Genomic DNA, 26,033 nt, shown 5'->3' with positions numbered 1-26,033 from the left:
AGAGGGGTGGTGGAGGGTCCAGGGATGATGTTGGCGCAGTGGATAAGACACATGCCTTTGGTGTGAGAGACCCGGGTTCGAATTCACTGTGAGACACCAATGTGTCCCTGAGCAAGACCTTCCCCTAGCTGCTCCAGCTAGGTGTGACCTCTGACATATATAGCAATTGTAAGTCGCTTTAGATAAAAGCGCCAGCTAAATGAATAAATGTAAATGTAAATCATTAGGCGGACACACTCTAACCTCTTCCACACACTCAACCTCGGCCCGCAAGAAGACGACAACTTAAAATATCAATAAAAAACTGTGAAGTTAACTGAGAAAGGTTGAAACAACAATAATATGTGTGCAAGGATGTCCGAAGTTACTTGTACTTGAGTTAACTAAAGGAAAAGTAAGAGGATGTTATCAGGTTTTATTCAACCAGGACAGATTTATGATATTTGATGATATTTGATGTTTTAAATTGTATTTATGTAATTGCTAACCTGAATGTATTTATTTTAGCCCTACTTCCCTTTCCATAAGTGGTTATTCCACTTGTCAGGCAGCCATTGTAAATAAGAACCTTTTCTTAATTACTTGCCTGTAAAAAAAATAAAGGTAAAAAAAAAAAAAAGACTAACAAACCGGCTAACCCGAGTTTCAGTTGCTCATATCAAAATTCAAATCATAAAAAGCAGCAAGGAACCATTTAGAGCATACTAATCTTGCCATGAAAATTGACCTAACTGCACAGACCCACACACCATCACAGGAACGATCCAAAAAGCGACTTTAAATCCCACTGTGCAGCCTACAACCTCTTCCCCAGTTTCAAACTCATCTCATCCATCTGGAGGTCACTTTGTGCACCCAATAAATGCACTCCCTATCTTAGATTGGGCTTCTCTCCTTTAGGGAATAGATGGGGCTTTCAACAGCCTTATCATTTCTAGGGCCTTTGGGCAAATAATGGCTGCCCTTTTTAAATTACTAAGTTTACCTCTTCCACCAAAGAGCTCTTGAAGGATCAGGTTCACGGACAATAGCCTCCCTCCAAAGGTGGAGGAGAAAACACATCGAGATGCTAGAGACAAGACTGGTACGTGACAAAATTACAAATTCACAGAAAAGTGGGAAGTCCAAACTCACAGCCAAAGGGGATCAAAAGAGCAGAATAAAGGAAGCCGTGTGCCTTCCAGAAGAATTATTTAAAGGCTTATTAGGATATTCGCACAAAGGAAATCACATAAATGTGCTTCAGAAGGCACTTTTATCTCCCCACGTAATTGCGACTGAAATTACAATAATTGTACCAATTAAAGTAATCCTGAATGAACAGTATGTCATCTTAATGTTTCAGTAATTGGGAGAAGAGTCGGTCTAATTAGCTCCAATAGCCTCCCATGCATTCATTTTTGAGTGTCATTAGTTAGAAAGTTTCACTAAAATTCACTTTAAATCCTGGATTTGAAGCCCAGCACTGAGAGCCAATTGTTCCCTCAATGAATAAGCCGAGCATTGTGACAGGAAGCATTGTGAGAGGGATGAGCCTTTTTCGGAAAGCGGAAGGGCTTCCATGGTCTTTTTCTTTCACCGGTGAATGTCACAATGAGTTGGCATGCCAAGAAGACGCCGAGAGGTGCGGGAGGTGTGGAGGAAAAGGTGAAGGGGCGTGTCTTCCTTCATGCACGTTCACATTGAATCCCATTTTGGAGTGAGCCACGCCAACTCTCCTGGTGGGTTAATTAACAAGGGCCGCTATCTGAGTAAGGGAGGAGGGGACATATGTTAAAGGGCCAGAGCTGGCTGATAAGGGGAGGGTGGGCTGGGCATGGTACCCGGCCCACTCAGGTTGTGTCATCCCATCCTGGCACAAGCCGGACACCAGATGTCAGAGCAGAACCGGCTCGGCGGGCCACACCTCATAACAAGCACAAAACCGGAGCAAAGGGCCATAAATAAACTCCCGGTTGATCTGACTCTGCTCAAAAAGTCCACAACAGATCATGGCCATCAGCCACCACAACATCTCTCTCACTCTCTCACTTTCCATTTGGACTTCCGCCTGTTTGCTTTTTATGTAAAATGACCTATATGTGTCTCACTATAACGAAGACATTCTCGGTCTGAAATAATGGCCGTAAAAAACCAAAAACAACTGTGACTCACGGTCCTACGGAAGAGAGACCGTTAAGTCCAGACTGAATGGAGAAAAAAAAAAAAACGTTACAGTAAAACTGAGATTGACATGAGTCAATTTCAAACAGAAAGGTAATTAGTTGAACATTTGCCTTTGAATTTGTCTATGTATGTTGGGCTTTTTGGTGAGTGGACTAAGAGTAAGAGTAATTTTTACTCAAAATAGAGCAGTACAAACACAGGTGGCCTATGTGGTTTATAGACCTGCTGGTTATAAGCCAGTGTACCTTAAGGACACTGAAATCTTTGTGCTTTGCCTGCTCGGTTGGATTACTAAATGTTAATCATAAAACAAGCTGATGTTATTAACAGATTATTCACATTCTGGTGCAGATTAAAAGGCCGGATCCCTGAGCGACTGGAGAGTTGTTTCCACACTACCCAGGTGTTACTACAGTTCAAAACAGCACATTCACATTTTTGAAATAGGTATTATCAAGAGTCATGACATTCTAATGATATTGGCACTGACTAGTGAAAAGTTAATATTAGGACAACTATAGTCTCAAATAAAAGACTTTACTAAGATTAAGATTACTAACATCACTAGAGATTAATTAAAATCACAAAATTCCCCCCAATATGACATTTTGTTTCACTGGAAGAGTCATGCTTTCAAATGCAAATGCATATAGAATATATATATATATATATATATATATATATATATATATATATATATATATATATATATATATATATATATATATATATATATATATATATATATATATATATATATATATATATATATATGCTTTTCTTCTCTCTCTGACTTATTTTAAATCCATATAAGGTGCAATACATATAAAGTGCACAAAACTACTAATAAATTATTAATTTGACCTCTTAGTCTTAAAGAAGCCCTGCATATTTCTTTGCTCAAGTTTAGGGTCATGTCCAACAGGCACAGTTTGTTAGGGGGCATTCACACAGGACATATTCTCATATTCATATTCATATTGATCATTCTCAGGATGAACTTCAGAAACGTATTTTAAAAAAAGTGTTATCATGTGAGAGTCATGAGAGATGCCGCATAAAAGGCGAGACGTGAGAAAGCTATAAAAAAAACTGTAACAAACAAATGTATACTTTAAAAGGGGTCATGAATTGAGAAATAAAATTTCCCTTGATCTCTTGGAATCTAAGTGGTCATTGTAGTATAAAACCATCCTGTAAGTTTCAGAACTCAAAACTAGCTTGTTAGTCCAAAAACAGCTTTTATTGACACCAAGCTGCCTAAATGAGACATTTCATTCTGGATTTGTCTCAGTATGATGTAATGGTGTGACAAAATCTTAGTTTCAAGGACACACTAAGAGTTGTTGGTGTGTCTTGCATTATGGCGTGGGTTTTAAGGGTTATGTTGTGCAAACGGCATGAATTAAATGTCTCACAAACAAACAGACACACACAAAAAAAAACAGACAAATGCACTGTGTGAGCTCAGCCTCATCATGACCTACTATGGAGCAACGTTACAAAGAGGGGATTTCGCCACTTCTCTCTTCTAGGAATGTGTGTGTGTGTTGAGAGAAAGGCAGAAGGATGTAGAAAACCTAGCTAAACCAGGCAACACACCCACACACACTCTCACACACACACACACACAGTATGTCCATTTCCCGAGCAAATTATATCAGTTCATTGGTCTTCCACACTATCACAAGAGCGGGAACACAAGTTGAGGCCTTGTGATTGCGACTGAGAATGACAGCTGACCTATGAAACTTACTCACTCCTCTGCCACATACTGACCACACACACATCCAGATCGCTCTAGTCATGAGATCTACAGGTCTAAAACCTATTCGCAATGAACCAACTCATAGCTTTGTGGCTATAATCGATGTTAGCCCAAATTAGAAACGGCTGATACAATGGAAAGCAAATGGACACATGCAGGTCTGTGCCTGTGCTGGCCGCTGTGACTCACCCTCATTTCTATAAAAAGCGAGCAAATGAGTGGCCACGTGACCTCGAGGGTGCAACAGAAGGAAGAAAAAAGCACCAGTAGGTTTGACAGATTCTTATCGGAGCAACATCTGTGACAGATAACAGAACAACACGACAGGCCTCTATTTTAACATCCAAAGTGAACGACTGACTGCCCCCACCTGCGCCGAAATGCAGCGCTGGTGTGGACATAAGGAAATGAAGGGTATTTCGGGCTATGAAAGAGGAGAAAAACGGGTGAGACGTAGTGCTAAAGGGCATCATGGGGGCTGGGAAAGAAAGAGCGATGGGGAGAGAGAGCAGATGCTGACACTGAGATGCTCTGACACTTCTACAGCCCCAGGAGTCACAGCATGTTAGTGCAGTGTGACAGAGCAACCTTTAAAGGCCAAACACTGAGCATCAGCAAACCTAACGGCCTTACAGCAGCCACACACACACACTCACACACTCGTCAAGCCCTCTAGAGAGGATGCAGCAGATGTAACTGTGATGGTGTGTTGCATGTTTGACGACAACAAGTAAATAAGACAATTATTAAAGAGTGACAGTCTGTTAGTCAGGCAGCGACTGAGCAGCATTCTTTTGGTTTTGCTGATCATATACTGTATGAAAATCCTGCTGTAAGAAGATAAAAGGAAAGATCAAAGCCTGAAATACTTCATGGTACATCATACCCAATGAGACATCCTGATTTATAGGAATTGTGCTGTGGACCAAAAATAAAACAGAGGGAATAGAGATTTTTTACTGCCACCTGCAGGTCGCAGGCATTATTACACTGAAAACACAACCAACTAGAACAAACCTATTTATTGTTTATAAGGAAAATACATTTTTGTGCGATATGCATCAACAGAAAAAGTCCCAAGGACTAAAATAATAAAAACAATAATAATAATTTTGGAATTAAATAACTAAACAAATAAATCATGGAACTAATTTAATAAAAAAATAATAATAATTATTATTTATTATATATATATATATATATATATATATATATATATATATATATATATATATATATATATATATATATATATATATACTAATATTAATAAATAAAAATAAAATATTAAAATTACAAAATTAAATAATACAAATTAAGAACTAAATAAGCTAAACAATAAAATGAACACAAAGCATAGATGAATAACAAAAAGAACTTAAAGTAAAAAAATGCATAAAAGAAATAACTAAATAATATAATTAATTAAATAAATAATAATAATAGATAAAAGACTAAACAAAGAATGAAATGAATGAATAGACAAATAGCTAACTAAAAACTCAAACAATCAAACCAAGTGAAATAAATAGTAATAATAAATAATGATAAATAATAATAATAAAATAATAAAATAAAAAAATTATTTAAATAGAAGACTGACTAAATTAATAACATAATTGAGGAACTAAGTAAGTAAATAAATAAAAAATAATGTAAAAACTAAATAAATATTCATTCAAATTCCCAATTCTGATATTTGTAAGTTATGATATTTAACAATCTGATGTGAGGTACAGAGGATGTGTAAGCTGACCTCTCATAGATGGTCTTCAGTGTGACCTGATCTGAGACTCCATCAGTTTCCTCCAGGAAGAGAATGATCCAGGATGTGCGGTACGGCCACTCCTCCGTCAGGTTGATCCAGGACGCTAGTCGGTCCCAATTAAAAATGATCTGATTGGCTCTAAGTAGGCGACCTATCAAAAGACACTTCATTACTAATATATATAACATTTGTAAAATCACTGCTCATGTCTTTACCACATCACAATCAATAATGAATGCATGTATGTATAGTTGGGTCACACTGACCTGTGACTGACACTATGTTGAGCAGTCTCCTCATCGTCTGAGGGCTGATGTCACTGAACCAGTCTTCGGTGACCAGCAGCTTGGTCAGGTCGAAGGACATCTGGCGCGTGACGGAGCGCTGCATCTGTCTCCTGAGGTACGTGTCCTACACACCAATATGCAGAGAACCCAATGTCAGGAGTCCAACAGAGCCTGTGTGATGATAGCTGTAGGCCTGAGAACTACAAGTATATTAATATCTTGTTTTACCACAAGATCTAATCACTGTCTTCACAGTTCGGTCTCTTTCTTTCGCTAAACAGAGATACACATATACAGAGAGTCTTGATTAAGATCGTTCATTCCTATCAGTCTGCAGTATAAATCACAAACAGAAAGTACTTCCACACTTGCATATACCTTACAAGTTAGATAACAAATGCATTTTGCAGAGAAAAGGATGTGGACAAATACATCCTGATCCAGTGAAATGGCAGCTGCAATGGCTTGTGTTAGGAGCTGCTGATTCAATGTTGTGTCTGGGCAATTCGTTCTGCATGACCGTTTGACTTTTTCTCTGTCCTCACATCCAGAGGTCCGGCTGACTGATATGTCTGCTAGTCTTTTAAAGCATCAGGCAGTCCAAGACAAGCACAATGCAGAGCCGATCACGAGCTCTGGGGAGTCAGAGCTTTAAGCCCACTTTGAAGATTTTAATGCAGAACTTGTGACTTGACTGATACTTGGAACGCATGGCCATCAATAAGGTGGCCCCTTTTTGATCCAGAATGATGGAGGGGAGTGTTAAGGAAAAATACGCATGATGGAATTAGTCATTAGTACAGATAAACCAAACTTCAGCTCCGCTTTATTGGAGACCCTCTTTTTGCATCAAGCGAGACCTATGCAAAACCTCAGTCTGACCTCACAGCTTAATGGAATATAATATAAAATTAACAAGGAAAAGGACACGACACATTCATGTGGCCGCCCTACTATTTTTCTTCTATAATGACTGGAGGCTTCCACGAGCAGTTCCTGAAACCCACTAAACAACTTTCCACATGTTCCGAAATGTGCAGATCAGGGGTAAGGTAAGCTGGATACTCAGCCAAGAAACAGCAGAGGCTAAAAAGATGAGCGTGCCCCTGAAATAAAGAGGGGCCAAATAAATCAGCCAAGCAAACAAACAGCCCTTGCAGGGCGAGCAGAGGAGCCACTTAGCCTCCTGCCTCCATGCCGCCGAGCCAGTGCTTTGTCACCGCGACCCACTGCTGCTGCACCCTGTCATTAGGCAATGGCATCTCAGCGGGAAGAGTAAACAGACATTAAATCAATTACACACACTCCTCGGCAACATCCAGGGTCTCTAACAATACCCCCACCCCAAAACACACACACACGGTCCTAACTGTCCTTTCTAACTATGAATAGATGAATCATACAGGCTTGTTTTTAATGGTTTTAAAGCATTTATAAATGAGTTATTAATGAGGTAATAGCAGCCATATGGCCTTTGTTGTGCTGGCCTTCTCAAATCGTGTTGATGGGAAGTGGTGGGAGTGTTGGAGGCTAAGTCTTACCCGGCGGTTCAGTGCTGTTTTACTGCCCTGCTCGCCGAGACTGTTCTGAGACACCTTCCTGTCCATGTCCTCTTGCCACGCTACAGCTGGAGAGAATCAGACATTCAGAGGAGGTATCGGAGCGGAAAAGCTGTGCCGTTAGTCTATATTAAATGCACTACACCACAGACGATGCAGGTGACAAACCGCAACAAATATCTGCCGCATAAATCAATGCAATTAAATTAACAGACCACAAACATCTTGTTACACATCAAAACACATTAAAGAACATTAAGAAGTACAGATGTTACAGAATATCTTCCTTTTTGTTCCACAAAAGAAAGAAAGAAAGAAAAAGAAAGTCATACAGGTTTTAAACAACATGATGGTGATTAAATTATTATTGAATGATCAGTTTTGGGGGTTTCTGAGGGCCTTTATTTTAATAAAATAAAATAAAATTCTTCTGGGTAACAAAAAAAGAAAATATTCTGAATAACATTTCAGTGTTTTTGCCCATATAATGAAATTCAACAGGGACTTTCACTGTTGGACAAAAACAGTTGAAACGATATATCTATATATGACAGAAAAAGTAAGTCATACTGGTTTGGAATGACATTAGGTGAGTGAATGATGACAGAATTGTAATTTTTGGGTGAACTATGCCTTAAACTTAATGGTGAGTCCCAATTTTCTCTTCACTACAGCAGTATGTCTATGCACTTTTTATGTATTTTGTTACATTATGCATATCGGAACGCTGCGTTTGAAAGCGTCTCTCTACCAACCATCAGAGTTCAGTTGATCCACATTGGCTGGGCTGGAAATGCAAAGTGTCTTGGTAGTGCTGAGGCCACGGCTGTTGAGGAACACGGGCAGGTGGATGATGTTTCGCATGTAGTCGTGGCCGTTGATGTTGGAGTCACGCAGCACACTGTTGAGGTTCTGGTTTATGGCCTTGATGATGATATGAGGGTCACTGGCAAAGATTGAGATGAAGGGACCTTTAGAGAAGAGCACCCGAACCTGCAAACAAATGAGAAAAGAATGTTTCCTCTTTATTAAAAGTGCAAAATCTGTTCAAAAGTTGCGGCCTATCAGTTACAGCACAAGGAGCACATCGGTAAATATCAGTTACTGCATTAGATATTATAGGAATATAGTACAGTTTTTACTATAGGTCTGTTTAGAAAGGTTATGCTTTTTAGTTATGATATGCCAAATCAGTGTCTCTGATACAAACACACAGATTGGATCGGTGATATACTAAAGTAGCAGCCTATTTTTCCTTCTCAGATCACTTCAGAATGAATTGAGCTATTTAGTCATAATTCTATTGGACTAATTCTATGTTCCACAGGCCTATGGCTCAAATTATATGTTGTGGAATATGTGTTCGTTTACACACAAGCCTGTATACATTTGCACACACACAAACATGTACTCATCTGAACGTGATGGGACTTTCCAGACTAACGAAGAACACTGCAACATGTATAAGTGTCACAGGATACTGATTTGTAGACCATTTAAAGGTTTAGAACGGCACGCATAACTTCGAAATCATTGTGAAATATCTGCTGACGCTGCGGTTCTCCACGCCAACTAAAATATGGCATCTGCATTCAAATCCGCCATTTTTTCTTATGGAACATCAGCCTTTGCAATTGGAACGATATTAAGCTAGAAGGAAAAATCCAATTTGGTAATTCCTATCAAAATCAGAGACAAAAAGATCAGAATTTAAAAGAGAGATGGCTAATTGTGCCACAAAGGAATCTTTGAGGGGTTTCGCAGGCTCTCTGGTAAATGGCAGATTTCATTAGCAGTGAACAGGCTGCCAACACAAGAGGATTATACCCAAATAATGACATTTAGCTGAAGGAAATTCCATTAGTCCAGCTGGGAGAGAGGAATCTGAACTTCTGGAGCTAAACAAGCCTGAACTCTGAGCACTGCTGCACATCCAGGAGATGTTTGAGAGGTGAACGGGCTTGTTCTGCCCACAGAGTGGACATGAGGCACCTTGTTTGGCCATTTAGTCAAGAGCACGAAGCGAGTGTGCTCAGACAGAATGAGTCTTTTATATTTACAGCGGAGATGGATGGCTTGTGCCATTAAAACCTATTGGCATTAGTTAAATACATCAGCAAATGCAATCCTGGCAGTAAATAAGATTTGTACACTATTATTTGGTTATATGGGAGATGTTCAATGAGGTTTAATGCAGGGCTGTGCATTGTAGCATAAACACACACACACAGACGCACCGTATCCAGCATCTGTAGCACTTTGTCCTGTTCACAGGAATCCAGGCCATCGATGATGACAGCCAGTCGGGTCTGATTCTGAGTGAAGCCATCGATGGTTTTAGCCATTTTAGCCATGAGCTCCACTTCACACTTCATAACCTGAGAGATAAAAGGAAATAATTCAGCTATTGTGTAGCAACATGCAGTAAAAAAAAAAACATAAGCTTTAGAAGTCCTAAATTTTCATGAAATAGCAAAATAAATGAAAAAACGGAAGGATTTCCTCTCTAAAGAGTTGATATCAAAATCAACTGCGGGCGGCAAATCCTTTTCCTATTTGGCTCCTAAACTCTGGAATAACCTACCTAACATTGTTCGGGAGGCAGACACACTCTTGCAGTTTAAATCTAGATTAAAGACCCATCTCTTTAACCTGGTTTACACATAACATACTAATATGCTTTTAATATCCAAATCCGTTAAAGGATTTTTAGGCTGCATTAATTAGGTAAACCGGAACCGGGTACACTTCCCATAACACCTGATGTACTTGCTACATCATTAGAAGAATGGCATCTACGCTAATATTAGTCTGTTTCTCTCTTATTCCGAGGTCACCGTAGCCATCAGATCCAGTCTGTATCCAGATCAGAGGGTCACTGCAGTCTCCCGGATCCAGTACGTATCCAGACCAGATGGTGGATCAGCACCTAGAAAGGACCTCTACATCCCTGAAAGACAGCGGAGACCAGGACAACAAGAGCCCCAGATACAGATCCCCTGTAAAGACCTTGTCTCAGATGACCACCAGGACAAATCCACAGGAAACAGATGTTTCTTCTGCACAATCTGACTTTGCTGCAGCCTGGAATTGAACTACTGGTTTCGTCTGTTCAGAGGAGACCTGGCCCCCCAACTGAGCCTGGTTTCTCCCAAGTTTTTTTTCTCCATTCTGTCACCGATGGAGTTTCGGTTCCTTGCCTCTGTCGCCTCTGGCTTGCTTAGTTGGGGTCACTTCATCTACAGCGATATCGTTGACTTGATTGCAAATAAATGCACAGACACTATTTAAACTGAACAGAGATGACATCACTGAATTCAATGATGAACTGCCTTTAATTGTCATTTTGCATTATTTAACACGCGGTTTTCCTAATGAATCTTGTTCAGTTGCTTTGACGCAATATATTTTGTTTAAAGACCTATATAAATAAAGGTGACTTTTGAAACAAAACATAAATGTAATAGTGATGACTATAAATAAGCACATTACATATTATATTAACATCAATGGCTCACCTTCATGAATCCCTCACTCTTGAGCTTGTGCATGCTGTTGGCAGCGTTAAGGAGCCTCCTCCTCTGAGAGTGCAGCACAGAGTCTGCCACCTGCCACCAGGTCCGACAGTTCAGCAGCACGGCCAGAGCCACCACACTGGCCATGGAGACCAGAACCGCGTTCACCGTCAGGTTCTCTGCGTCCGCCTTGAAGATGGCCAGCAGGGTCAAGCCAGTGATCAGACAGCCCGACGTCAACACAAAGAGCACAAAGGAGGGGACGCAACATGTCTTCTTCCACTTCTTTCCTATAAAAAAGATGTCACAAAAGAAATAATAAATAAATATACAGGCTGAAGTTAAATATTAACCAAACAGTCTAAAATGTCACTGGATGAGCCAGATTTGAAGCCACAGTAAAACACCTGATATATACCTGTAATTATATTATTAATGAATAATACTATTGTTAAATGTTATATAAATGCCATTTAGTATTAATTCAATAATTATTGACAATTTCTGATGTTTGATATAGAGCTATGTACGTAGTGCACAGTTTTTGTCCAAATGGGATTTAACTATGGGTGAGAAATAATTATTTATGAAAAATAAATTTATTTAAAAGGTTATTTTAATCACAGTTAAGGGGGTTATGATGAAAAACTGACAAAAATTAATAAATAACTAAAACAGAGAAGATTACAAATGTTGCTTGAGTTGAAAATCAAAGTACTAAAATAATAAACTAAAACTCAAATTGAAATAAAAAGAAAATACAAATATTAAAAACTAAAATTAATAAAAAAAACAAAAACACATAACCAAAAATTCAATTAAGCTGAAAATATAAAAATAAAAGGCCATTCAAAATATTAATATATATACAATGAAAGTTCATAAATAATGCAATAAGAACACTGGTTCTTGAAGGTTAATGTTGTATATTCTAAAAACACACCTTGAGTTTCATCTTTCTTGAAGACCCTAAAAAGTCTGGTGGCCAAGAAGCCGAACTCTCTCTCACAGGCATCGGACAGCGTGGCTATCATTTCAGCCATGGACGTCTCCCCTCCCACACTCGACAGACGGTTATAGTCTGTGAACAGAAACCTGGACAGATGGAGAAAAAACAAAGACTGACTGGAAAAGAGCATCACACATGTGCGTGTTGCGGCTGAATGTGCAGGTAATCTAACGTCGTGAAGTGAATATTTACAACATAAATTTACATCCGTTTACATTTTTATCTTGATTTTTCAGCTTTGCAAAAGAACAAATACCAGTGTAAAGTAATTGGATGTGTCTGGTCATGGCTGCAGTTTTCTGAGAGCTCTACCTGACAGGCAGGGCTTTGGTGGTCTGCTCTGGAAGCTCGGGGGGATTGACGAACATGAGTTTGAGAAGAAGCTCCAAGTAGCCGATGTGGCGGGCCAGTCTGGTGCTGAGGACCCAGGCCCAACTCCAACCCTGCCCTGCTTTTCTCCCTCCAAAGTACACCAACACTGCACAACCCCCCCAAAAAAAAAAAGCACAGGAGACTGAAATGTCTCAAGGTCACATTCTGATATGAACTGATCCAAGAAAACAAGCTAAACGTAGAGCAGTCAATCCCACTCATAATGAGATTCTGAAGTACAATGCTGCACTCTGGTGGACAAATATACTGTATGTGTACAGCTCAGTGCCTTTTGTCCGCTTTGGTTCCAAGGGAACTATACACCTTTTTTAACACTTGGCCTGTAATCAGAGGCATGACAGTATATTTGATTTCTCACCAAAGAAGATGTAGAGTAGGGTGAGCAGGCTGAGGGCCACAGCGATGGCAAGCTTTGTGTCAACAGCAAAGCCGAGGACCAAAGCCATAGATCCACACAGCAGCAGAGTCAAAACCACCACCAACCACGAGAACTGGAACAACGGCTCCACCTGCTGCCCGGCGAACGTCTTCATCTCATCTGAAACAGTGGCAACACAATCAGATCTTATTCACATGGGAAAGATCCAATAAGTCTAGACTTTTCTGGCTCATACCCTCCAGTTTCTTGAGCAGGAAGGACTTGCCGCTGCCCCACTGGGCGTAAAGCCCCACACAGATGGGCGGCTGCATGGTGGGCTCACTCAGGATGTCCGCCAGAGCGCTGCTGTACAGGTCATAACCCAGCATGTCCCCGTCACACTCAGAAGGAGACAGGTGCTCTGGGGAGGAACACATCAGAAGTGTTGAGACATGTTACAGTGCAAGCAAGGTCTGTTTGAAGAAATACTCACTGGCTCCAAATATCTGGGTGAGGATGCTCTTCTGGTGAGTGCAGTCGATGTTGTAGGGCGTCTCTCCCTCTTTGTTGGGCCGGTAGAGCAGACGGCCATCTTTAGGGTTCCTCAAGAGCAGCTCGGCGAGTTTACGGCTTCTCCCTCGAATGGCAATATGCAGAGCTGTGTCACCTTTCTGAGAAGATGACATTATATTTTTAGAGAATATTCAAATACAGATATTCTCAATAGTGAATGGCTGTGTGTAAATTCATACACACACTACCATTCAAAGGTTTAGGGACATTAATACATATATTTTTTTCATACTTTTATCAAGTAAAAATGCTTGAAGCTGATCAAAAGAGACTTTTGTAAATGTTACAAAAGATTTATACTTCAAACAAATGTTGTTCTTTGGAACATTCTATTCAAATAAGAATCCAGTGAAAATGTATCACAGTTTCCACAAAAATATAAAGCAGCACAACTGTCTTCAACACTGATAATAATAAAAAATGTTTCGAAAGCACCAGATCAACATATTAGAATGACTTTTAAGGGATCATGTGACACTGAAGACTGGAGTTATGGCTGCTAAAAATTAGCTTTGTCATCACAGGAATAAATTGCATTTTTAAAAAGGGATGTCCCAAGCCGATCAAGCATTTGATCCTAATTTTAATCACTTGTATCAGATTGGGCACAAAAAACCTGATCGGGACATCCCTATTAAAAATATATTAAAGGGGGGGGGGGGGGGGTGAAATGCTATTTCATGCATACTGAGTTTTTTACATTGTTAAAGAGTTGGATTCCCATGCTAAACATGGACAAAGTTTCAAAAATTATGTTGTACGTTTGAAGGAGTATTTTTGTTCCAAAAATACTCCTTCCGGTTTGTCACAAGTTTCGGAAAGTTTTTTTCGAGTATGGCTCTGTGTGTGACGTTAGATGGAGCGCTTCTCCCGGAAGAGCGCGCGATCCCGTATAGCAGAGCAGAGACGAGACACTGATCAGAGCGAGAGCGAAATGTCACAAAAGAAGTGTGTTTTTGGTTGCGAGGGCAAGGCAACCCTGCACAGATTAACAAAAAAAAAAAAAAAACAGTGGACGGAGTTTATTTTTAAAGAGCATCGACGGAGTTGTGCAAGTGTTTTTGTTTGTTCCCTGCATTTCGAAGATGCTTGTTTTACAAACAAGGCCCAGTTTGACGCCGGATTTGCGTATCGTTTATTTCTTAAGGATAATGCAGTCCCAACGAAAAAGGATCGCTGAAAGAGACGCTGTTGTAGTCGTTGCTGATGCTGCTCTCGTTCAGTTTCAGCCTCTGGATCTGATTCTGGATCATAAACATACGGCTGAATCTGACTGTAAGCCATGGTTTGTTTTTGGATGATGTTTTTTTCCTCACGGTAATGTCACAATTTCCAAACGCTCTCAAAGCAAAAGCTTACTCGCGCTCGTGATTCTTTAGCTCCGCCCACATGTCACGCCTCCAGCGGCTCGTGTTTTTCCGAAAAAAATCGGCACAGACTATTTTTCTCTTATAAATATAATAAAACTAAAGACTTTTTGGAGTTATGAAGGATGCAGTACTACTCTATAGGTACTCAAGATTAACAGGATATTGAGTGAAAATGAGCATTTCACCCCCCCTTTAAGAAAATAATACAGAAATGTTAATGAAAATGATGTGCATGTAAACGTAGTTAACTCCAGACTTTACCTTGTCCACTGCTGACACTTTGGCCCCTTTGTCTAAAAGAAGCTCCACAATTTCCATGTTTCTCATCTTGGTGGCTTTAATGAGGGGCGTCTCTCCATCCTGATACATTCACACAAAGAACATGTACATAAACAGTCTTTCACTACTCTTAAAAATTATTACCCCATATACTAGGTCTTTACCTTAGTGTAGGCTTCAGTGTCAGGGCTGCACTGCAGAATGTCTCGAACCATAGTTGTGTTACTTTTCTCCACAGCCCAGTACAGGGCAGTCTTACCGTCCTATAATAAAAAATTAAACAACACAGGGTCAGAGTGACATCTACTTCCTTAATCACAAGGGGATTAATAATATGTTTCTAATATGAGTTGAAAAGGGCATCAAAACACAGAGGCTGCTCTGTATAGATTAGCATTCGGGACAGTGAGCTGATATTGGAGATTGAGCTGGTGGTGTGGTGGAGGAGATGCAGTTACCTGGCCTTTGACATCGATATCAGCATATTTATTGAGCAAAGCTCGGACGATCTCCACATGACCTCCTCTGACGGCTCCGATAAGCACAGTATCACCACTCTGAGACAAAACACGCACAAGATAAATGGGAATTTCAAGATTGCTTAAATACTAACAATCGAGATTAAACGAGCAGTGTGAGAAGCCCGACCCGGTCAGGGATGTTGACATAGGTTCCCGCGTCCAGCAGGTCCTGGACAATCTCAGTGTAGCCCTCTATAGCGGCGATCATCAGCGCAGTGTTGCCGTCTTTATCAGTCATATTCATGTTAGGGTTTCTCTGAAGCAGCTCCTTCACCACCTCAGTGAAACCACCTCGCACGGCCACTATGAGCGCAGTCATCGAGTTCTACACGAGACGGATCATATCAGGACGTTATTCTATAACATACTGTCTTTTTAGTGTTGCATTTTAAGGACTGTATTATATCAGCACATTTAAGCCTTTAAAAACTCAAAATCTAATAAGTACAGTAGTTCGAGACAAAGTGCGTACCGCTCCCTCCTGGTCCACATTGGCGCCGTTTTCCAGCAGATGCATCACACAGTCGTTATGGCCCTTCCTGCCTGCCCAGATCAGGGGAGTGGTGCCATACTGACAACGACAGGCACAACTGCAGTGAAATGACTAAAATCTCTATTAATGTAATTAATTATGAATTTTGTGCTTATTCGTTCATGGGGTAGCACTTTATTTTACAGTCCTGTTCCGCATGTACATACTACTGTACTTGTAAACCAGGTAATAACTAGGTACCAGCCCTGAACCTACCCCTAAACATGTAGTTACCTTATGTTATCCAGTACGTTCTTAGTTAAGCACACTGTAAATACAGGTAAAATATAGTGCAACCGGTCAAAGAATCCTGATCTTTGATTGCTTAGCTTTCTCATTGTTTGACCTTGCTTAGTAACCATAAACAGCCAGAGCATAAGCAAATGCAATACATTGCTTGGCATTATGCCTGTTCATTCAAATTATAAGAACCTATAAAAGCAAGCTGTGTCTTTATGCAATTAATAATGCTTTATATGCCATGTGTTACAGTGATTTTAGTAAGGTTTGCAATTCATATCTACTCTCTATTTCCAATTGTTTACCCTACTGTTCAGAATTTTTTTTTATGTTTTTGAAATAAGTATTTTAAATGAATGTTCACCAAGGCTGCATTTATTAGATCAAAATATAAAATGTTTTTTTTTTCTTATGATGACAAAGCTGAATTTTCACCATTATTACTCAAGTCTTCTGTGTCACCGGATCCTTCAGAAATCATACTAATATGCTGATTTAATGCTCAAGAAACATTTTTTTCATATTATCCATGTTGAAAACAGTTTAATGTACTGCTCTCAATGGTTTTGTGGAAACGTCTTATCTACAGGATTCTTTGATGAATAGAAAGTCCAAAAGTACCACATTAATTTCAAACATAAATCTTGGGAGGCACAAAAAAAAAAATAATAATAATAATTTGATGTGTGTTTACTGGGAAGCAAAAAAAATCTAGCTGACTTTTTTAACAGTAATATATATTATTTATTGGTGTCATGTGGAAATGGTTGACTCAGGCTTTTTAGTTCACTATCAGTGTTTATGAATCTAGTGAAAGCTCAGCATTGGTTGCGATGGGAATGATAAGGCACCTTGTCAGAGCAGTTGACTTTGGCTCCATGCTGAAGCAGCAGCTGGACGATCTCCGCATGGCCTCTTCCTGCTGCCCATATGATGGGGTAAACACTGTACTACTGGGACAGACACAAATCAATTACACACCGCAGAAAAACACTAAAATCTTGAGATGAAATGTCATAAAGGGCCACATTAACACCCTGTGTATGAGTGTATTTAATGTACAATAAACACTTGTACATAGAACAGGAAAAGGCTCTCCAGACCTGTCCGGTGATGTTCGGGTTTGCTCCCTTCTCCAGCAGTAGACGTGCCACCTCCACACAACCCTTATAAGCGGCCCACATGAGCGCGCTCCAGCCCCCCTGCACACAAATATACAGAGGTCATTATATTCCTAAGTGAAGGTCCTTGAGCGTAATCTCACGGTCATAGGACTATGTGGAAAAACACATTTTCCCTGAGTCAGGGAGTGACTCAAACTACCAGCTGGCTCTCTTCTTCCTTATTTGTTATTATAAGCTTTAGCTTCTACCCAGACGGCATTTATGAGCAACATAAACACTTACAGACATTCTATTTTCAATATTTAAATGAGCCTATGATACTCAAAAATCACAGCCATCATAAGAGTATATATGACTACAGCATGACACCATATATCCAGGAACTAGACAGAACTGCTGGTCTTAAAAACAGAGTATGATGTATCACATGTTCCAGTAGGGTAGGAATTAAATGACTCAAGATGGGACAGTTGAGGATGCATAGTTTCAAGACTAAGGCTTTGAATTTAACATTAAATGTGAATTATCATAAAAAAATACTACATATTTACAAATTATATAATAAATAAATGTTAATATAGTAATACACAAATTAATTTGGATAAATCAAATGTGTCAACTGAACTTCACAAATATATTATGTAAAATATAATATACTGTGTATATATATATATATATATATATATATATATATATATATATATATGTATATATATGTATATATATATATATATATATATATATATATATATATATATATATATATATATATATATATGCAATTATATAATAATATATAATATATGATCAAATTAATTTGCCTTTTAAATTATTATTATTTTTTTTTTAAGTTTCATTGATTCATTGTCTTGATATTGACTCACAAACATACTGCAAAACTAAATATTAAAAACCTAAAACAATTATCAAGGTGGTAAAAAAGAACTTTCCAGCCATTTCTACAATGATGAATTCAAGAACACCTGCTGATTTAAGTGTCAATACCAGCTGTATGGCAGCTCATGTCAGTGTCTTACCATGTCGCGATGCTCCACGTTGGCATTGTTCTCCAGGAGTTCTTTCACCACTTCAGTGCGTCCCTCTTTAGCAGCTGAAATCAGAGCTGTCCAGCAATCCTGAGACGAGTGGAAAAAATGCTTGTTTAATTACATGGGAATCATCATCATCATCATCATCATCATCATCCCAGGAAGAGCTAAAGATCTTGTGTTTAGAAGATCATACCAGCTGGTCGTACCAGGTGGTCATAGTGAAGGCTCTTCAACTGTCACCAGGAAGGCACTATATTATGTATCTGCTGGTGTGAAAAGCTCTAAATCTATTCATTTACAAAAAGACAGTACAGGGTACCAATTATTTTGATTCTACACCCCACCCACAGCTATGAAATCATCTGGCTGAAGAACTACAGTCTAGCAAAGCAGACAGGGATACCAACCCGGACTACAGACATAATAAATACCACTGCTTGACAAAATCCTACCATCCTATTCCAAAAAATATTGCTGGTTTATGTTTTGCCTTTCAGCCTAGGATGTCTCGAGAAGTACTTACAATATCATCCAAGTTGACGTTTGCTCCCCTTCGGATGAGCTCCTGCACGATCTCTAGGCTGCCCTGCTCTGAGGCCAACATCAGAGCCGTCTGGCCGCTCTACAGCAGAAGACAATGACTTAAGTATATATCAGTGATGGGGAAGCACATTTAAAAGAAATATTCAGAGTATGTTTCAATCTAATGTTTATGATCGGCATGTGTAGCATGCTGTAAGTTACAAAAGACTCATTCCTCAGTGTGTACAAATGAACAAGAAACATATTTACAGTAAATACACTGTTTTCACAGTTTGACCATAATGCATAAACAGCACAGACAGCACGGCAGTGGCGTGACAACTGGTATTACTGCTCAAACTTTCTGCATTGTGTTCAAACATCAAATCTTCTATCTCAAAAAAAAAAAAAAAAAAAAAAAAAAAACTAAATTCAATTGCTTACACTTATTCATAAATGATTGGCAACCTTCATTCACAGGTGTCCATAACATATAACCAGGAATTCTTCCACATAGAAAAAGACAATTTTCACCTCAAATGTACAATTGAAACTTTATAGTTCTAGTTCTACAGTTAAAGATAAAAAAATCTTTATTTTACAGTAATTATATTTCAACAGTAATATATTTCTTGATTTGTTCATTTTTAATTAAATAATAATAATAATCAGCATATTTTAACCATGTTTTATTATTATTATTATTAATAATAATAATAATAATATTAACAATTTTAATAGTCATATTAATATATAATCACAATATATTTTTTGACCAAAAAGTTTTTATATATGGGTCAAAGAAATCTAAACAATAAATGTTTACAGATTAAAATTTGTTAGTTTTGGAAGTTTGTAAAAAAAAAAGTTTTTACAATAGAATGTGCCTTGTTTGTTTATTTGTTTATTTTTTTGCTGAGCTTTTATTTTTATTTTTACTATCATACATTTTTTTTATATTAATTTTAATAATCAATAGTTCATGTACCCATTTGTTAACAAGGCGTTTTTAATCATTTAAAACATACTAAAATTAGTAATGATCACTTTTTCTTGTATATTTTGTAATAAGTATAGGTCAGAATAAGTATTACATTACAAACTATTAACCCAACCCCCCCACCCCCACCCCAAAAATAAATCATTCAGGCACACAAAGTCTATAGTGTCTACTTAAGCTTGAATTAACTCATTGTCAATCATTCATATTGAATTTAATTAATTTGATTCATTTACTACATAATGTGTGATGAATGAGCAAATAAGTGAGCTTTTTGGACATATCTTGCGTGGAGCACAGTAATGCCTCCAATGTTTTAAATCTGTCTAACATGAGTGAGTTTAGCACCTTGGTGAAACAACTTTAGATACAAAAAGTGCTACACCTTAACAAACAAATCACTTGAAAAATGACACACAGCCAATTCTAATGATCAGATGTTTAAAAAACAAAAAAACAATGTGCAGTGTTAATAACTCAAAGCTAAATGCACCACAGAATAATGCTTTGAGCTTAAAAAAAAAAAAGTCGAAAGTGACATTCAAGGGTGGCTGCACACTCACTTCACTTCTGGTGTCCACCTCTCTGTACTTGTCCAGATGAGCTTTGATGGCCGAAAGGTTTTCCTCCTCCACATAGCTGAAGAGACTCTGGGTGGTCAGAGAGCTCATCTTCAGAGAGCTGCTCACATCCATGGTTGTATTAAGAGCTCCACTGGAGAACGTGGAAGAGAGCAGCAGAGACACGTCATTGAATGAAATTCTCCTCTGTTCAGCCATCAGAAATCTTGGCTTGTCCTCCTGAAGCAAAGCTACAGATGTGGAGCAACAAGCACAGTCTTGCTGGATTGCACAAACCATTCGAGTTAATGATGAACCATATGCTAACTAAAGAGACAGTAGGCAACTACCTTATCAATATCGATTAGGATAAAGCCTCATGATGTGAAGTTAAAAGCCTCTAATGCTGTCTGAGCAATAAACAGGAACTATGCTGCCCCCCACACACAAAAAAACAGCCTTTTATACTAAGTTGTTATTCTGAAGGAGTAGTTCAATCTTTTTAATGGCCCTTAAAAGGGAAAACAGTTTGAGCAAACTAACAAGGCTTCACTTTGGCCTCAGAAATGCACGCTGTAGTCCAAGTCCATTCGTTAAACACAACAAGCACACTTCCATGGAAGAATCTGGGCTATCTAGCAATCATCAATTGTTGGAAGGAGGAAACAAAATGACTTAAGGAATCATGTGCTAGTTTAAAGAATGCACACAAAAAGTAGCAGAACATTGGGAAGATACTATTAATGTAAAATATTAAATCAGATATTTTTAACATTCATACATTTGGACAATTTACTTGAATAATTGAATGATGGGAGAAAAAACGAATTCCATTCAAAGATATGCACCTGTATGATTCTAAATAAAGATAAAAGAAACTATTTGCATCTTATTAATTAAATTATTTTACAAACCATTATTTTTAATATTTAAAGTGAAAGTCATGACATTTGCTAAGTATGGTGACCCATACTCGGAATTGGTGTTCTGCATTTAACCCATCCAAGTGCACACACACAGCAGTGAGAAGTGAACACACACCTGGAGCAGTGGACAGCCATAGATCCAGGCCCCAGGGTTCAGTTACTTGCTCAAGGGCACTTCAGCCGTGGGTATTGAGGGTGGAAGAGAGCGCTGTTCATTCACTCCCTCCCACCCACAACTCCTGCCAGCACCGAGATTCGAACCTGCGACCTTCTGCTAACTAGTCTGGCTCTAACCATTAGGCCACAGCTGCCCCATTAAATTAAACAACACAAATCCCAAAGATTGAACTTTTAATATTTCACTTTAAAGTAAGACTTTTCTACCATAACAATTAATGACGGAGTAAACATATTCCCCATTAACAAATCAACACAAACTTTTAACAGCCAACACAAAACTAAATTCATAAATCACTACTATCTTCTAACAGAAAATTACAGAATTTACAAAACTTTTAATGTTTTTGAAATGCAACTGCTAATATTCTGATGAAAAATGTTTCATCATATCATATAAACATTCAATAAATGCACTGAGGAATTAGGGTTGCAAAGGGGTGAAACTTTCCAAAAATCCCTGGAATGTTCCCAAAAATCCTGGAAAGTAAAAAAAAAATTATTGAATATTTACTGGAAATCTTCCACCTTTTTGCAACCCTAGTTGAGATGAGATTTAGTTTCACTTACGGTCAACAGGAAAAATTTAAAGTGTGTGTGTGTGTGTGTTTGGTCACACTTAAACTGTAAGAATGTCACTGCATTAAAAACAAAATATAAAACCATGTGGCATCAACCAAAATTTTTTTTTTTACATTTGCCAGGCCCTTTATTGGAAGTGAATTAAACCACATTATAGTGCATAAACTGTTACACAGCTACACAAACACTAAATGATGAAAGAGATTTTCTCACAACTCATTTTACCTTCCTGAGCCATTTTTACAATATTTACATTCAACCTGTATGAAGTGAGTTGCCCTCAATTTCACACTTCTGTCTGTAAAATAAATTCAACCAGGTTTGATTTGCTGCTATTTAAAGCAAAGACATTGATATACAGTATTTTAATACATTGTCCAGACATCTAGACAGATTTAACTGCTAAGCTGTACTATAATATGCAAAGAAAACACTATAATTAAGCTTTCAAACTAAGTAAATAAGGCTGAAAGCAAATACTTTTTTTTCCAGAGCCATTTTGCCAACTCAGCAACCCGGTACAACCCTATGAAGATGAAAGCCGGTCACCAAAAGCTACTTCCAGCTGACAACATGCAAAGCATCATAACAGGTTAAAACAACCAACAGGGCCTCAGTTCCCAAAAATCCACTCAGTTCCAGCAGATAAAAGTCCTATCCACAAACCTAGATATCTTAAAGCAGAGATAAAGGTGACAGATCCAGTAATGCAAGACATCCGCTTCAGTCAGTCTTTGTTCATCTCTGAACTGCTGACACACCCTTGAAAGCATCCCAACAGCCCCCCCAGAGAGATCACACAATGGAGAGAGCCAATCACAGAGAGACCCTCAGCCAAATATTGACCGAGCAAGGTTCACCCCCTCTCCCAGCCCCAACACACAAAGACCAGAGAAGATAACCCATTCATGACAGATAATCCAAATACAATCCATAAAGTCAATTTACAACAAAATCAATCTTCACACACAGTCTGAGAATATGCTCACTCACCTTATGCCAGAGTTCCCTGTGAGTTGGGTTCTAAAAGCCTTTCTATCTTTGTGCTGTTGATACTCCACTCACGCTGTCACTTAGAATGGATATTAAAAAGCTGGCCAGGGCTCTGCCTGTCACTCCAGGCACTTATGAATAATGCAGGAGGAAGTGTAAAGCCTCACCTCTTTTTAGAGTGACACCCAATGCACACACATGCTGTGAATCCTAGTACGGCAGAGCTCCACTCATGAATATTAATGAATTCTGACGTTCGTACTGAAGCCTCCTGAAGTGTCCAGCCCACGAGTGATTAATATTAATAAGACACGCCTTCTTCGGTCATTAGCATACAATACATTGCTAATCATTGTAATAATAACTAACTAACTAAGCAAACAAATAAATAAAAGTTCTGGACTGGAAGCACATTTGGATTTCACATCAGAGTGAAGAAAACAGTACTGCACCAATCCCTAAATATAGTAATATAGTAGAGTTCTTCTAATAGATATGATCTTCAACTGTTTTGAAGCCAACAACTCTTTAGAAAGACAGAGTGTGTGCATGGACTCACTGTTCGTCTGAAATTAAGTACCACATTTTTATTAATAAAATTGCACTAAAAACAACCATCTCTAGGGTTTAAAGAGATTGGTCCAAAAAAGAGAAAATATCCAGTGAGCAGGAGCTGTGTGGACAAAAATACCTTGTTGATGTCAGAGGTCGGAGGAGAATGGTAGGCTGGTTAGCTATGATGGAAAGACAACAGTAACTCAAATAACCACTCCTTACAACCAAGGTATGTACAGGGTTAGTACAATTCGCACAGGCTCACCAAAACTGGACAATAGAAGATTGGAAAAAATGTTGCCTGGTCTGGTGAGTCTCAATTTCTGCTGCGGCATTCAGATGGTAGGGTCAGAATTTGACATAAAGAACATGAAAGCATGGATCCATCCTGGAGGTGGTGTAATGGTGTGGGGGATATTTTCTTGGCACACTTTGGGCCCCTTTAGTTAGTACCAATTGGGCATCGCTTAAATGATCACTTGACCATGTCCATCTCTTTATGATTACATGATGGCTACTTCCAGCAGGATAACGAACCATGCCACAAAGCTCAAATCATCTCAGACTGGTTTCTTGAACATGACAATTGAGTTCACTTTACTTAAATGTCCTCCACACAGTCACATGATCTCAGTCTGATAGAGCAGCTTTGGGATGTGGTGGATCGGGAGATTCGCAACATGGATGTGCAGCTGACAAATATGCAGCTACTACGTGATGCTATCTTGTTAATATGGACCAAAATCTCTGAGGAATGTTTCCAACACATTGTTGAATCTATGCCACAAATAATTAAGGCAGTTCTGAAGGCAAAAGGGGGCCAACCTGCTACTAGCAAGGTGTACAGCTGAATCTTTACTCATCTTTTTAGCCAGCACTTAACCATCTAATATTAGCACTTACCTTTTCTTTTCTTGTCTATCCTATTCTTGAAAAAAAAAATCTGGCTACGTGTTCTGTACTAAACTAACTGAGACTTGTCATGGCACTTGTATTCTGTTGTTGTTCTCTTGTTGGTCTGATTGCTTCTTTTGTTCTCATTTGTAAGTCGCTTTGGATAAAAGGATCTGCTAAATGATTAAATGTAAATTTAAGTTTGTACCTAATAAAGTGGCCAGTCAGTGTATATATAGAAAATTGGATTACAATCATAACGGTTATAAACTGATGTAACATCAGGGGAAAATAATGGTCACTGAAAGAAGACTTGACTAAATGAAACTGATCTAAAATAAGTATGGTATCATTGTAAGGTTTACTTTGCAATTTGATTAAATGTTTTAAAATCTAAATGGTCAGAAACTGAACTAGTATTATGCAAAAAAAAAAATATAATAATAATAATAATAATAATAATAATAATATATACATATATAAAAATATACACATATATACAAATATATACAATAAATATATACAAATAAAAATTTTTTGTCAATTTGGTGCATTTTTTGGTCTTATTGATTAATGTTGTCAAAACCAAAACAAAAAATGTGTTACTTTTAACTCATATAGGATTTCATTTAGCATTATTACTAATCATTTTAAAAGTCACTTAAAAAATTCACACATTATTATTTTCCTTTCTTAACATTCTAAATCTTTGCAGGCACCCCGTGGGTTCCCTGGGGTTCAGTTCCATCTGGTTTGGGAATCACTGTAAGGATCTGTTTCCATAGTGTGGCACAACAGCACAGTGGTAAACATGTTCATACCAGCACCATAAAAAATAACATTTGAAAGCAGCTCAAAAGCATTTGCCAACAGTCTTGTAACTGACAGCAGAATTGGAAAATTAAATGACACCATTCATGTGCACGTGTTTACAAACAGACATCAGGATACACGTCTGCAACAAACGCTGCTACTTTAGTTCTAACTTATTAGCATATGTGTCCTGACAGCTGCAGCTCAACTGTGCACGTCCACGGTTCTCTTTTATAACAAATTAACAGTGTTTCAAAGCGAATATGTTGCAGTTAAAAATAATTAAAAACATACTTTGCCTTACATGAAAATTATGCATTCACATTAATTCACGTCTTAAAAAAACACGTGTCTTTTTGTCACATGATTGTAATTGTAATTTGTAACTTACATCTCCCTCCCGGAGAAAAACAAGGTCAAAAATAATCCGATAAAATTCACATAACTCTTGCCATAACCGGTTTGTCTGGAGGCGACGAAATTAAAATTAACTAGGT

The 26,033-nt window shown here is 38.3% G+C and overlaps 1 protein-coding gene across 12 annotated transcripts in view; it reads right to left on the bottom strand.

Moving 5' to 3' along the window:
• The window catches only part of LOC113060583 (kinase D-interacting substrate of 220 kDa B-like), a 59,331-nt gene extending 33,308 nt beyond the window's left edge, over positions 1–26,023 (bottom strand). For 3 of the 12 annotated variants that reach the window (XM_026229610.1, XM_026229609.1, XM_026229608.1), the window contains exons 1-21: positions 20,600–21,027; positions 19,038–19,136; positions 18,500–18,598; positions 17,442–17,540; positions 17,190–17,288; positions 16,039–16,137; positions 15,694–15,891; positions 15,504–15,602; positions 15,210–15,308; positions 15,028–15,126; positions 13,317–13,494; positions 13,080–13,244; positions 12,824–13,003; positions 12,385–12,550; positions 12,007–12,158; positions 11,067–11,353; positions 9,786–9,926; positions 8,304–8,541; positions 7,531–7,616; positions 5,969–6,113; positions 5,691–5,853 (exon numbers count right to left, since the gene is read on the bottom strand). In XM_026229610.1, coding sequence (XP_026085395.1) covers positions 5,691–5,853; positions 5,969–6,113; positions 7,531–7,616; positions 8,304–8,541; positions 9,786–9,926; positions 11,067–11,353; positions 12,007–12,158; positions 12,385–12,550; positions 12,824–13,003; positions 13,080–13,244; positions 13,317–13,494; positions 15,028–15,126; positions 15,210–15,308; positions 15,504–15,602; positions 15,694–15,891; positions 16,039–16,137; positions 17,190–17,288; positions 17,442–17,540; positions 18,500–18,598; positions 19,038–19,136; positions 20,600–20,896 — 3,188 coding nt within the window. In that variant the 5' untranslated portion in view covers positions 20,897–21,027. Of the gene's footprint in view, positions 1–5,690; positions 5,854–5,968; positions 6,114–7,530; positions 7,617–8,303; positions 8,542–9,785; positions 9,927–11,066; positions 11,354–12,006; positions 12,159–12,384; positions 12,551–12,823; positions 13,004–13,079; positions 13,245–13,316; positions 13,495–15,027; positions 15,127–15,209; positions 15,309–15,503; positions 15,603–15,693; positions 15,892–16,038; positions 16,138–17,189; positions 17,289–17,441; positions 17,541–18,499; positions 18,599–19,037; positions 19,137–20,599; positions 21,035–21,637; positions 21,803–22,947; positions 23,171–23,274; positions 23,627–25,927 lie in introns of those variants that run through there. The other 9 variants (XM_026229617.1, XM_026229618.1, XM_026229612.1 and 6 more) reach the window with 9 other exon arrangements.
• Between the last annotated feature and the right edge of the window lie 10 nt (positions 26,024–26,033).

Source organism: Carassius auratus, chromosome 42 (assembly GCF_003368295.1).
Source record: "Carassius auratus strain Wakin chromosome 42, ASM336829v1, whole genome shotgun sequence".
NCBI lineage: Eukaryota > Metazoa > Chordata > Actinopteri > Cypriniformes > Cyprinidae > Carassius > Carassius auratus.
The sequence above is the reverse complement of the archived record's forward strand: the minus strand, read 5'-3'. Positions and strand labels throughout refer to the sequence as shown.